Source organism: Stegostoma tigrinum, chromosome 31 (genome assembly GCF_030684315.1).
Source record: "Stegostoma tigrinum isolate sSteTig4 chromosome 31, sSteTig4.hap1, whole genome shotgun sequence".
NCBI lineage: Eukaryota > Metazoa > Chordata > Chondrichthyes > Orectolobiformes > Stegostomatidae > Stegostoma > Stegostoma tigrinum.
Genome location: NC_081384.1, coordinates 8,082,207 through 8,096,662, shown reverse-complemented (window position 1 = coordinate 8,096,662; position 14,456 = coordinate 8,082,207). Strand labels below are relative to the sequence as shown.

General features: G+C 43.0%; 1 protein-coding gene across 1 annotated transcript; it reads right to left on the bottom strand.

The window, feature by feature from the left end:
* Window positions 1-315: 315 nt before the first annotated feature.
* Window positions 316-14,032, bottom strand: swi5 (SWI5 homologous recombination repair protein). Its single transcript, XM_048560648.1, has 5 exons — window positions 13,879-14,032; window positions 9,074-9,122; window positions 6,820-6,932; window positions 3,529-3,623; window positions 316-1,326 (listed from the first exon to the last, which is right to left on the bottom strand). Exons 1-5 carry the CDS (start codon window positions 14,013-14,015, stop codon window positions 1,262-1,264), a joined length of 459 nt encoding a protein of 152 aa, XP_048416605.1. The 5' UTR covers window positions 14,016-14,032; the 3' UTR covers window positions 316-1,261.
* Window positions 14,033-14,456: the final 424 nt, after the last annotated feature.

The following is a 14,456-nucleotide window of genomic DNA, read 5'->3' as shown; positions in this document are numbered from 1 at the left end:
ATTAAAATTGACATTTGCACTGGAAATCGGCCCCTGGAGGGCTATCAGGCTAAAGATGTTGCCACCTGCATGATATTTATTTACTTTGAAAATACTTAATCAAAGATTTTTAAGAATTTGGGCTGCCAGAAAATTGTGTTCTCTTTAGTTTGGAGTATTTCCACCTGTTAATGGGGCCTCTGGCTTACACTGGTAAGGTAACACTTCCTGAACAGACTGGATGATGAGGGACATTCTCAACACAAACAGCTTAGCAATACACTGGAAAGGAGAAGTTCAAGATGGACGTAAGTCAACTGTCATGTGATTAATGAGTCAAGTCACAAACAGATACTTTTTAATTAAACGTAAAGGACCAAAACTGATCAACAAACAACAATTACAAAACAGAGTTCCGGGAAGTGGCACAATTTAGTCCTGATGACCTCTTAAAGAAATCTTAAATGGAGGTTTAATCCTTAACAAACAATGAATCAACAGTTTTCATACGTGGAACAAGTGATGATTGTTGGGTCCTAAATCAGTCTCCAGCCTGAGTGTGGAGAAGGTAGTTTATCAGGGTCACTGCTCCTGATCACATTTCTCCTGCTACCGAAGTGACCGTGTATGGAGTATGGTTAAAACCAGGCTCAACCATGATGCCTCAATAATGGAATGACCTTCTGATATTCACTGTCCACACACTTGGAACGATAAGAATCATCACCTCTGGTAGGTGGTTCACATGCCACGTTCCCAAACTGGCCTTTTACCCATCTCTCAAACATCAAGCTGAGGATTCACCCAAGAGTTTGCAGGTGGTCAAACTGGAGGTCATTAAACTCAAGCTCAATAAACTAGCTGCAATGTGCTGCTAATCCTTCCTGCTCAGAACACCATGGAAAGCACTGAACCAGGAAGGGGATTATCCCAATTTCCAAACAGGGAATACCTCACAGCACAAACCAAATAAAGCGGGGTGGGTTATCAGAGCTCGGTAGTGACTAGAAACACTGGAGGTGCCATCATAACAAGTCCATAACCTCAACTGATACAGAATTCATCAGCAACGCTACTTGAAATCTACTGAGTTTTTAAACAAGGCAGCAGATCTGACATAGCACCAGACTTCAAAGCCAGGTGCTTAGGTGGCCTTTTGGTCATGGTTCACAATCCTCTCCCCGTCTTCAATATCTTTGTCGGTGGAATCAATGTGCAGATCAAATTGAGACAGATAATGATTCACATCCTCCTCTTCGACAAGAGGCCCTCCCGATTCAGTCTAGTCCTCCAAATCCAGTCCAAACTCACTGTACAGCTCCCTGGTGGTAACCCCTCTGATGACAGCTGTAATGAATGATGGAAAGCTGTTACTAGCGTTAGCATTCAGGCACATTGAAGAGAAGGTCTCATCCATCGTAACACCCCTGTCAATTTTTATTACTGTGTTAACTCATTCTCATTGCTTGTACAATATTTACATTTTGAAATTAGCACATGCCACTTTTCTTTCGATGTTCTCCTTGTACGCACTTACAATGGAAGTCGAATCAATTCTTATTACAAAATTTATAAAATCCTGATCAAGTACATAATCTTACAATTATATAGCACCTTCAACTTGATAAAATATCCCAGTATTATCAAAAATGTTTGATGTTGGGCCACTGAAACAAATAATAAGGGTAGGTTTTACTCAGTATCTTAAAGGGACGAGACAGGGAAAGGAACAGAGGTTGTGGCACTGCCACAAATACTGAAGCAATTAAAATTGGCATTTGCACTGGAAATCGGCCCCTGGAGGGCTATCAGGCTAAAGATGTTATTGAATCATAGAATCCCTGTAGAAGGGAAGCAGGCCATTCAGCCCATTGAATCTACACTGACCCTCTGAAGAGTATCCCAGATCATCCCCCTACCCTATTCCTGTAACCCTGCATTTTCCATGGCCGATCCATCCTACCCTGCACATCTTTGGACTGTGGACACAGAGGAAACCAGAGCACCTGGAGGAAACCCACGCAGACACAAGGAGAATGTCTGTGCAGAGTTTGCACAGTCACCTGAACGTGGAATTGAACCGGTGTCCCTAGCAGCAGGTCTAACCACCGAGACCACCATGCTGCTCTCTGAGGTTATAGAGGTAAGAAGGGGGTAAATACGCAGGATTTGTAAACACAGAATATTATAATGAGGGTCAGCGAGAAAAGGGAATGATGGAGGAATGAGCCTTGGCACAAGTTAGGATTTCGGCAGCAGAGCTCTGGATGAGTTTAAGCTTGTGGAAACAGGGAGAATGGAGCTACATTGGAATAGTCAGGTCTAAAGGCAGCAAAGTCACAAATGAAGGATTCAGCATCAGATGAATTAACGCCAGCAACTCCAATGTTATGGAGTTAGAAGGAGTAATCTTGGCAATGGAGTAGATCCACAGTTGAAAGCCCATCTAAAGGGTCAGTTTGGATGCCAAGGTTGAAAACAGTGTAATCCAGTCTCAGCGAGTGCCCAGGGAGAAGGTTAGAGTTGGGGGACAATGGAATGAAGTTTATTGATGGAATCATGATTAGATTGTGAGCATAACTCTTTCTCATAATTCTCAACAAAGCAACGTAATCCCCATTCGCAGTGGTATCACCTTCTTCACCGTTCCCACATCAGGCCTTTTCAAGTGAGATTCTCTGTCAAACTTGCAGTCATTTTGTGCAGGAGTTCCTTTAGAATTGGATCTTCCATCTCAATGGTTTCTTAAACTTAGCAGGTTGCATTGAGCTCAGAATCTGGGCTGCCATTCCCAGTGCACTCCCATTCAGGGCGAGCTGCAGCAGAAGTGTCAATGTTCAGGCTGTGATACCGTTTTGCCCACTCAGATGGACGAGACCAGGACATGAGATACACATGGACAGTGGAGGAATTCACGTGACACCTCCAAGTCACTGTGGAAAGGAAAATCTACTCTCTTTACGCATGATCCCCATTTGGAAAAAGTGTATGGAAAATTAATCATACACTAACTGGAATATCTTGCTAAGAGTAAACAGAGTTAAGGTTTTGAGTCCAGTAACCTTTCTTCAGAATGAAGAAAAGTCACTGGAGTCCAAACAATAACTCTATTTTTTCTCCAGAGATGCTGCCAGCCCAGCTGAGTTTCTCCAGTAATTTGTTTTTGTTTCAAATCTCCAGCATTCACAGTTCTTTGTTTTATTATATTGGAACATCTTACTTCTAGATTCTAAGTTAATAGAATTCATAATACACACATGTGCAATCTTTGCATTTATTTGCAATCTTTTCTGTCTAAAGAAGAAAACATTCGACACAAATATCGAAAGTATTTGTCACTGTGACTATATCAGCCAATAAATGAATTTGAGAGAGTGAAAAACAAACTCCTGAAAATGAGCAAGTAGTTCTTGAAAATAATTCAAAGAGCCCTTGAATAACAATATTAATTTGGCTCTGGTCCACTTTGAAAGGACCCAAGGATATGAGAATTGCTATTAAAATGTAAGTCATTTCCTTTTCTTTTAGTAATATTTAAAGTGTTCTTACCCAACTTTCCCAACAGTAACTGGCCAACATCCTTGATGTCATTGTACTCGTGGAGCTGATCAATGTGTTGGTCCAACTCTTCCAGAGTGTATCCTCTGTAAAAAGAGAACAGCCAAATCGGTCTACATACCGACCCCTTTACAAGCACTGATATAGAACTGATCACTTCTGGAACACATGCTCGAGTGGCTGGCATATTTAATAAACACTGTTACGCCAAGCAGTTTGTAACTGAACAGTTCACAATCAGGTTTACAAGCAGCGCCTTCTAACTCACTGGGTAATAGACTGTCCTTGGGACATCAGGAGGAACAGAACCACAGAATCTAAAATGCACAGAAAGAAGCCATTCAGTCCATCTGCCTGTGCTCGCTCTTTGAAAGAGCTAATCAGTTAGTCTGACAACTCCCCTTTTCTTACCCCATCATCCTGCAAATGTAGATCCAAACTGCTTTTGAAATTCAGTAATGAATTTGGTCTGACTGTCTTTTTAGGCTATGTCTTATTCAAAACCATCATAACCCAATTCATTAGCTGTAGCCGTGTCTCCAGTCTGGGTTGGATATCAATAGGCATATTTAACATAGAACATGGAGTTTACAACATTGGCTATGAAGTTAATTTAATGAATTATTATTAAAATACAATCACTTGTGTTAAAGCATGATGGTCACAGTAACTTTAATGGTACCTTAAAGGAAAAGTTCTTTATGGCAAAGAAAAGTTCTATGACAAATAGTAATTGCCAATATTAACTTCAAATAAATACACTGCAAAGGATGACATAAGTTCTTGGCTTGTCTAATATTCTTGTGTTCATGAATTTAACCGTGCAACTTCTACAACAATGGCTTGCATACTTGTTTGGGCCCTTTTTAGAATGGGTTAGGAAATCACCGATTTCAATAAAACTCACAAAATGGAAAAGCACATTTTAAACAATCTTAAAACATCATGAAATATGACACTTAAAAGGAATTACTTTGCCAATGTAGCCGCAGAGCGATTGGGATGAATAAGTTTCCAGTCTGTTCGAGGTGGTGTTTCTTGCGCCATCGAGTCATACAGCATGGAAACAGACTTTCGTCTAACTATCCATGTTCCCAAACTAAACTAGTCCCATTCACCTGCATTTGGCCGCTATCCTTCCAAACCTTTCCTATTCATGTACTGCTCCAAATGTCTTTTAAACTATACCTGCATCCACCACTTCCTCTGGCAGTTCACTCCACACATGAACCACTGTGTAAAAAAAAAGCTGTCCCTCATGTCCCTTTTAAATCTTTCTCCTCTCACCTTCAAAATAAACTCCCTTATTTTGAACTCCTCCACTCTAGGGATCTAAAGTTCCTTGCTATTCATCTTATCTATGCTCTCATGATTTTATAAACCACTGTACGGTCAAACTTCAATCTCCTACACTCTGGTTAAAAAAGCTCCAGTCTATCCAACCTATTTTTATAACACAAACCCTCCAATCCCAGCAACATCCTAGTAAATCTTTTCTGAATCCTCTCCAGTTTAACAATACCCTTCCCACAGCAGGGCAACCAGAACCGTACACTGTACTTCAGACAAGGCCTCACCAACATCCTGTACAACCTCAGCATGACTTCCAAACTCCTATACTCAAAGGTCTGAGCGATGAAGACAAGCGTGCTAAACGCATTCTTAACCGCCCTGCATACCTGTGATGCAAATTTCAAAGAATTATACACCCAAATCCCTGGGTTTCTCTGTTCTTCAACACTAGCCAGGACCCTACCATCAATTGTATAAGTCCTGGTTGTTTTACCAAAATGCGATACCTCACATTTATCCAAATTAAACTTCGTCTGCCATTTTCAGCCCATTGACCTAATTTATATCTTAGATAACCTTCTTCACTGTTCACTACACAAACAATTTTGGTGTCATCTGTAAAATTACTAATCATGGCTCCTACATTTGCATCCAAATCGTTTATATAAATGACAAAAGTGGACCTCATACCAATCCCTGAGGAATACTGTTGGTCACAGGCCTCCAGTTCGAAATATCGACCCTCCACCATAATTCTCTGTCTCCAATTTTATGTCCAATTGGCAAGCTTACCCCGAATCCCATGTGATCTAACTTTACGAATTAGTCTACCATGTGGAACCTTGTCAAAAGCCTTACTAAAGTCCATGTAAACAACATCTGTTGCTCTGTCCTCATCAAGCTTTGTGGCAGAAATTTTGCTCAGAACACTAGCAGAACATATTGCTACATTATGATCACATTACACCCCAAACAAATCAACTGCTGATCTGTGATAAGAGATAATGGGAACTGCAGATGCTGGAGAATCCGAGATAACTAAGTGTGGAGCTGGATGAACACAGCAGGCCAAGCAGCATCTTAGGAACACAACTGCTAATCTGTGATATGCTGATAATGAACACCACACCAAATATATTCACGATGAGACTTAGATTTGGGACACCCGCCGCAAAATTTTAACTTTCTCAGCCTAGACGACAAGCTCAAATCTTGAAGAGACCACTGAGTGAGTGAACAAGGCAAACCAGCAATTTGAAAGTGATCCTCAAAATATCCCTCATGCTAACTCACATCCAAGTAAAATTCCACATTCATTTCTTGACATCAAGCTACTTTGCCCAAATGTCTATTTGATGGCATGGGAGTCTTCAATGTCAGACTGTATGACTATAAAGAGTATTAGGTTCCCACCTGAACTCGCCCTCATCCAATTTGTATAAACTGGCAAAGGTTTATTCAGAAGCAGAACACTGACTGATTCATCCATTCTCAGAGAGCTGGTAGTGTTAAAGTCTAAAGTAGAGCTTCTAACTGCCTCTCGGTCCAAACTGGAAATGTTGTGACCTGCAAGGATCACACCCTGAAGGAAAACAAATAAAACTTTTCACAGAATCTATAGGTGAGAGGCTAGGCACTAGGACAAAGGGTTTTAGCCCGAAATGCTGACTTACCTGCTCCTCCTACGCTGTCTGACCTGTGCTTTTCTAGCCTCACACCAGAGACTGTGGCTTCCAGCATCTGCAGTCCTTATTATCTCCAAAACCTTTCACACATTGCATCACAGTCAGAGCAAGTAGGATTCACTGTCCTGATCCCAGGAGTGAAATTCCACTTTAAAAAGGGATATGTCAGTGATGTAAAATGCTTCAATAAATGGCAATAACGCAAGTGTAAATATGATTATTAATAGCAACCTTTTGCATAATTTGCAGGTAGACTGAATTTATTGCGGATTTAATTTGCGACATAGGCAAACAACCCACTTACGCCGAGAGCAGCTCTGCAATCTCACGGTCAAGATTGTTACATTTCTTCCTCAGATTCTCAACATGAAGTTGAAGACCAGCAGAATCAAGCTCATGGTCGAGAGAGGTCTGTACCTGCAGGAGAAGTCAGAGTTTTGAGTATGTAAGCATAATATCTCAATGGCGAGAAATTGCACAGCTCAGGGTCAAGGAGATTTGAATGCCTTCACGCATGAATCTCAGAAGTTCAGTGTGTAGGTACAGTAAAGAAAGCTCATTGAATATTACTGATTATCAAGACGGGGAACTGAATATAAATAGAGAAATTACGCCTCAGTGATAAAAAGTGAGGCACCATCTTGGAGAACTGTGCACAGTATTTAAGGAAGGATGCGAAATGTGATGGAGGCAGTTCAGAGAAACCTGGAAGATACAGGCTGGTTTACAAGTAAAGGTTGGACAGGGTCAGTTTGTATCGAGAGGTCTTGATTGAAACAGGGTCTTAACTGGGCTGAAGTGGAGACAATGTTTTCTCCCTTTGGGGCAACCGTTTAAAAATAAGATGTCGTCCATTTAAAAACAGAGATTAGGCAACATTGTTTACTCTCAGAAAGTGGTGAGACTTTGGAACTGTCTCCCTGGTGGAAGCACAGTCTTTGAAGATTTTTAAAGCCAGAAGTGGATAGTTTCCTGTTAAGCAACAGGCGATGAAAGGTTATCATGCATGAGCAGGAATGAGAGCTTGAGATTACAAATCACCATGATTTTATTGAACGGCAGAGCAGTCTCAAGGGGGCTACTCATGTTCCTGACTCATATGTTCATATGAAAAATAAATACCATTCATTGTGAAGCACCTAACACACTGTACAGCAGAAGCTATTGAAGGTAAACCTATCATTTTATTACAAATAATAACACCACAAAAGTTCAAGGATTTGGTTTGCACCAACAGATTTCTGAACAAATTTGAGAGCTGTGCTTCCTCAAACTGTTCGTTCTTTCTAAAAAAATTATTCTGGTTAGGCCAGAAACTATTGCTTGTCCCTAAATGCCCACAAGGTGCCGTTAGTGAGCTGCCTTCTGAAAACGCTGCAGTGGTCACTCGCACACTGCTGTCAGAAAGAGATTTACAGGCTTCGGACCCAGTGACAGCGAAGGAACAGCGATATGTTTCAAGTCAGGATGGGGAGTAGTGTGGCAGAGCACTTGTAGGTGGTGGTGATTCCATACTGCCCATGTCAATCTAGATGGCAAGTCTGAAATGGTGGCTGCTGTCAAATGATATCTGGGGAGTTAACGCACTGTCCCTTGTAGATGGCACAATCCGTGCGTTGGTTGTGAAGAGAGTGAAATGTTGAAGGTGTTGGATTAGCGTGCCAATCAATTGGGTGGCTCAGTGGCGATCGCAGCTGCCTCACTGTGCCAGGGACCCAGGTTTGATTGCAGCCTCGGGCGACTGTCCGTGAGGAGTTTGCATGTTCTCCCTGCGCCTGAGTGGGATGTTCTTTGGAGGGTCGGTGCAGACTCAATGGGCTGAATGGCATCTTATCTATCATACGGTGATTCTATGAAGCGGGCTGCTTTGTCCTACAGCCTGTCGAGACAATGGGAGTTATTGGGGCAGCACCCATTCAGACAGTCAGGGAATATGCCATCAGATTGCTGGCTCCTACTTTACAGATGGTAGACAGAAATTACACAGATTCTGACTTGGTTACAAGATCCCTTTTCAAACAGATTGTTACCAATTTTCCCATTTAATTTATAATACTAATTAACAGACATACTATGAAATCTCTACATGTTTACAGGAGATAACAAGGTGTAGAGCTGGATAAACACAGCAGGCCAAGCTGCATCAGAGGAGCAGGAAAGCTGATGTTTCAGGCAAGGGTCTAGGCCCGAAACGTCAGCTTTTGTGCTCCCGAGATGCTGCTTGGCCTGCTGAGTTCATCCAGCTCCACACTTTGTCATCTCGGATTCTCCAGCATCTGCAGTTCCTATTATCCATGTTAACAGGATTTTAGCAATGCTTTCGAAAAAGATACTTACAGGTACTGATTCACAGATTACAGATACAGCAATCGTTATACTTTTTTTGCTGCACTCTTCCCTCCCAGGGAAGACAGCCCATTCTCTGGTGTGCCCAGTCTGCACCAAGTCCGTCCACTGTCACCCAAAAGGCTAGCCCTGCATGATGGCAATCACTGGCACACCCCCATCCCTTACAAAGTCTCTGCAAATCCGACAGAGGGCAAGTTTAAATGACTTACTGGTGATTTAAAGCTTGCATTTAGTTTTCTGGATGGTCCAAGTGGTGTCCTGTGAATATAAAGGCAAGAATTGAGAAAGGAAATTCATGGCTGAATATTTGAACTATTCTCCATCGAGCACACTTTTTCTATTTATTTGTTTATTCGATGAGTCAGATACTTTAGAGATTTTTAAGCAACTCTTGGATAGACACATGGAGGATAGTTAAATGTAAGGTATGCAGGGTAGATTGTTCTTAGTAGGATAACAGGTCAGCACAACATTGTGGGTTGAAGGGCCTGTGCTGTTCTATGTTCTAGGGCATTGTTTGCTAGACCATCATTTACTGCCTGTCTCTAACAGGCCCCTACACTTCCGAAAGTGGATGTACATGAGGAAGGGTCATCCATTCCCAAAGACTTTCATGCCCTAAAGTTTCCAACTCCTCTGCAGAAGACTGAAGGCTGCAGCCCACAGTATCCTACTTGAACATCCATTCCTAGCTCAACATCACTTGCTTCATGAGGAGAACTGCGTGATTTGTCTTTAGACAGTTTGTTGACTCTTAGATTAATGAAATAGTTTAGATCGGAGATATGCTGGATTTGCAGTTTCTACACCATTTACCATAACATATATTCATGAAATATCAGCCCTCAGTAACTTTTTGATTGACTCTGTAATAACTTTATTCACTGGCTGCAGGTAAGAACTCAGGATAATTCAGAATAAATGGAGGCCTTTTCGCTCATCTCACTTCTGCCATCCATGGCCGCACAGTCTGTCCAATGCAGCTTCCCATAAAGTCATAAGAATGATTCTAGAGTTTGTACTTCCTTTCCAATCTGTGCAGGTTTCCATTTCAAGTGTTAGTTATTCTGTGGGCAAAGCAGCCTCTTGTTACAGTTCTAAATTTATCTTTTTGCTTGAATCCAAGGCAACTTGTCCCATCCACTTAATTAAACTAGAATTTCCAGTTAATATTTCCACGCTTTTTGCTATCCCATGTAATTATGAATATTTTCTATTTAACCCATTTGGAGATATTGCACACCTCTGGAGAAAGGGGAGCCTGGGCCTCCTGTCTCAGAGGTAGGGACACAACTGCTGGGCCACCACTATCAAAGAAAAATCAGTCACATGCGTTAATGATACCACCTGGTGGTTCTGACATCCATCATTACAGAGTGCATCGAGAGGTTAGTAATGACATGTTGAGTCCAGCGTCCCAGCCTGCCTTAATCCGCTACAGTTCACCTACTGACACAATAGGCCAACAGCAGACGCCATCTCTCCGGCCCTACACCTGTCCCTGGAACATCTGGATAACAAAGACACTTACGGTTGACCCCTATTTATTGACTTTAACTTTGCCTCAACACCATTATTCCAACAAAACTCACACTAAGGCATACAGCTCTGCTTCCCCTTATGCAAGTGGATCTTTGACCTCCCGACACGCAGAACCATAATCAGCAAGGATAGGCGACAACACCTCCTCCACCATAATCTTCAAAATCAGTGCTGAGCAAGCCTGCATACGCAGCTCCCTACTGTAGTCTTTATACACTCAAGACTGTGTGGCCAAATTCAGCTGTAATTCCATTTACAAATTTGCTGGTGACACCATTGCACTGAGTCAGATCTCAAGCAACAGTGAGACAAAGTATAGGAAAGAAACAGATCTCAGTGGCATTGTGGAGAGACAATAACTTCTCCCTCAACGTCAACGAAACAAAGGAGCTAGTCATCGACTTTAGGAAGCGGATGGAAGGACATGCCCCTGCACATGTCAATGGTGCTGATGTGGAGGTGGTCGAGTGCTTCAAGTTCCCAGAAGTAAAATATCGATAATGATTTATCCTGGTCCATCCACATCGACACAGTCAAGAAAGCACACCAATGCCTCAAAGTTCTCAGAAGGCTAATGAAATTTGGCATTTCCATAATGACTCTTACCAATTTTTACGGATGTGTCATATCGAGATGCATCACAGCTTAGTATGGCAACTGCTCTCCGAAGACCGCAGGAAATTACAGGGAGTTGTGAATGTAGCACAATCCATCACGAAAATCAGATTTCATCCACTGACTCCGTCTATATTTCCCGCTGCCTCAGAAAAGTAACCAACGTGATTAAAGATAATAAAATGTGAGGCTGGATGAACACAGCAGGCCAAGCAGCATCTCAGGAGCACAAAAGCTGACGTTTCGGGCCTAGACCCTTCATCAGAGAGGGGGATGGGGAGAGGGAACTGGAATAAATAGGGAGAGAGGGGGAGGCGGACCGAAGATGGAGAGAAATCAAGATAGGTGGAGAGGAGAGTTTATGGCTTTCCACCCCCCACTTGTCTGCCTTCCGGAGAGACTACTCTCTCTGCGACTCCCTTGTCCGCTCCACACTCCCCTCCAACCCCACCACACCACACCCGGCACCTTTCTCTGCAACCGCAGGAAGAGCTACACTTGCCCCCTCACCCCCATCCCAGGCCCAGGATGACCTTCCATATCAAACAGATGTTCACCTGCACATCTGCCAACGTGGTATACTGTATCCATTGCACCCAGTGTGGCTTCCTCAACATTGGGGAAACCAAGCGGCGGCTTGGGGACCGCTTTGCAGAACACCTCTGCTTGGTTCGCAATAAACAACTGCATCTCCCAGTCGCGAACCATTTCAAATCCCCCTCCCATTCCTCAGACGACATGTCCATCATGGGCCTCCTGCAGTGCCACAATGATGCCACCCGAAGGTTGCAGGAACAGCAACTCATATTCCGCTTGGGAACCCTGCAGCCCAATGGTATCAATGTGAACTTCACCAGCTTCAAAATCTCCCCTTCCCCTAATGCATCCCAAAGCCAGCCCAGTTCTCCCCCTCCCCCTACTGCATCCCAAAACCAGCCCAGTTCTTCCCATCCCCCCACTGCATTACCAAACCAGCCCAGCTTGTCCCCTCCCCCCACTGCATCCCAAAACCAGACCAGCCTGTCTCTGCCTCCCTAACCTGTTCTTCCTCTCACCCATCCCTTCCTCCCACCTCAAGCCGCACCTCCATTTCCTACCTACCACCTCATCCCGCTTCCTTGACCTGTCCATCTTCCCTGGACTGACCTATCCCCTCCCTACCTCCCCACCTATCTTCTTTTCTCTCCATCTTCGGTCCACCTCCCCCTCTCTCCCTATTTATTCCAGAACCCTCACCCCATCCCCCTTTCTGATGAAGGGTCTAGGCCCAAAACGTCAGCTTTTGTGCTCCTGAGATGCTGCTTGGCCTGCTGTGTTCATCCAGCTTCACATTTTATTGTCTTGGATTCTCCAGCATCTGCAGTTCCCATTATCTCTGATATCAGCTTCTAACTGCGGCTCTCAGACTTATGAACAGACCACTGGTATATAGAGTTGATGCTTCTCTGTACCTTCACTGTAGCTGTAACACTATATTCCGTGTTCTGTTCTATTACTCTGATGTACTCATGTAAATTGTGACTGGTCTGGTTAGCACAAAAAAAAACACTTTTCATTGCATCTTGAGTATGTGATAGTAATAAATCAAATCAAAAGAAACTGCCCTCACCCACCTATTTTTACAAGATTTTTTCTCACATAACTCCTTTCAGGAACAGAGAACTTGAATTTTCCCAGTCCCTCTCATGGCCATCCAATACTAGGGATCATGCTGATGACACATCCTTGCACCTGTTCCAATTCTAAAATATCTTGCCTGCATTGAGATGAAACAGAAGTTCTAATCTGGCTAGAACACAGCGTAGTTTCGTCATGATTTTTGTTCATTCCTGTGTCTTTTTACAACATATTATTCACCATGTTGATCACTGTTCTGCACCGGATGGATGTAAAATATTAAGCTTCTTTCATCAGCACAATATTTCTTATTAACACCATCCAAAGATTTGTAAAATAACTTATGAATACATCATCACTTGCTTTATAAGTGCTTGATATTAATGTCTTAATTATTAGATTTTTTTTGGGGGGGGGGGAAATATCTCGTGACAATATTTTGCACCTTGCTGTGTTAGCATGATTCAATGTTCTGGACCTGAACAAGAAAATAATTGTGAGAAACACTCGGTATATGGAGCGTTGGAGGCTGAGGGGTAGCCTTATAAAATCACGAGAGGCATGGATAGGATAAATAGCCAAGGTCTTTTCCCCAGGGTAGGGGTGTCCAAAACTAGGAGGCATAGGTTTAAGGTGAGAGGGGAAAGATTTCAAAAAGAACCAAGAGGCCACTTTTTCACACAGACGGTAATGCGTGTCTGCTTAAAGTCAAAAAATGAACTTACAGATGCTGGAATCCAAGATAGACAAACAGAAGGCTAGAAGAACAAAGCAAGCAAGGGAGAAGTGAGCTGCTGGAGGAAGTGGTGGAGGCTGGTACAATTACAACATTTAAATGGCATCTGGATGTGTTTATTTATTGGCAGGGTTTGGAGAGATAGGTGCCAACTGCTGGCAAATGGGACGAGATTTATTTAGGATATCTGGTTGACATGGGCGAGTTGGATTGAAGAGTCTGCTTCTTTATTGTACAACTCTATAGCTCTATGTTAAGCAGCATGTGGGGAGAACAAAACAACTGACATTGCCGTTGTAAAATGGGCAAATTTAGTCTACGCTGCCAACTAGAATAAGTTAACATTTCAATCAAAAATACCTCACCAGATTTAACGCCATGCACGGATGAATTGCCCATTTTTAAAACATAAATTCTCAAATTATTTTGTTAATTGCAATCTACCTTCACCATCAACCTTCCCTTTTGCTACAATCTCTGTTCCGAGCCCAGAAGCTAACAGACCTCCTGAAGGAGCGACCCGCTGTCCCTCCGCCTTCTCTGTTGCTGGGGGTCTGGGTACAGAGGAGCTGTTCCGGCGCTGAGAACCCGGTCTGAGGAGAACATTGCTCGGCATCTACCCGTTCCCTCTCCGCAGCCATCGGGGCACGCAGCTTCCGCACACGTGACCGCAAACAGCCAATCGCCATACCCTGATTTTGCTACATTCCATTCACTTTACTGAACGATTTGGATTCAGATGGACAAATTTGCACATCACTCACACACACGAATGCCTTCATTCTTTAGCTGTTAGATTGCCTGCTAATTAGCAACCTAAGAAAAAACAAAGTTGCTGGAAAAGCTCAGCAGGTCTGGCAGCATCTGTGGTGGAGAAAACAAGAGTTCTGTCCTGAGGAAGGGTCACCAGACCCCAAACGTTTACTCTGTTTTCTCCTCCACAGATGCTGCCAGACCTGCTGAGCTTTTCCAGCAACTTTGTTTTTGTTCCTGATTTACAGCATCTGCAGTTATTTTGGTCCTTAATTAGCAGGCAGCTCTTGTCCTTGACAGTGCTACGTTTCCGGTCTGTCCTTAAAGCT

Bases quoted from the DNA above. Each gene is read 5' to 3' on its own strand.
- swi5 (XM_048560648.1), bottom strand. From the start codon at position 14,015: ATGGCTGCGGAGAGGGAACGGGTAGATGCCGAGCAATGTTCTCCTCAG. The intron at 3,624-6,819 runs GTAAGTGGGTTG...CTCTTTTTACAG, and splicing joins ATTGCAGAGCTGCTCTCGGC to AGGATACACTCTGGAAGAGT. The intron at 1,327-3,528 runs GTAAGAACACTT...CATTCATTACAG, and splicing joins GTTACTGTTGGGAAAGTTGG to CTGTCATCAGAGGGGTTACC.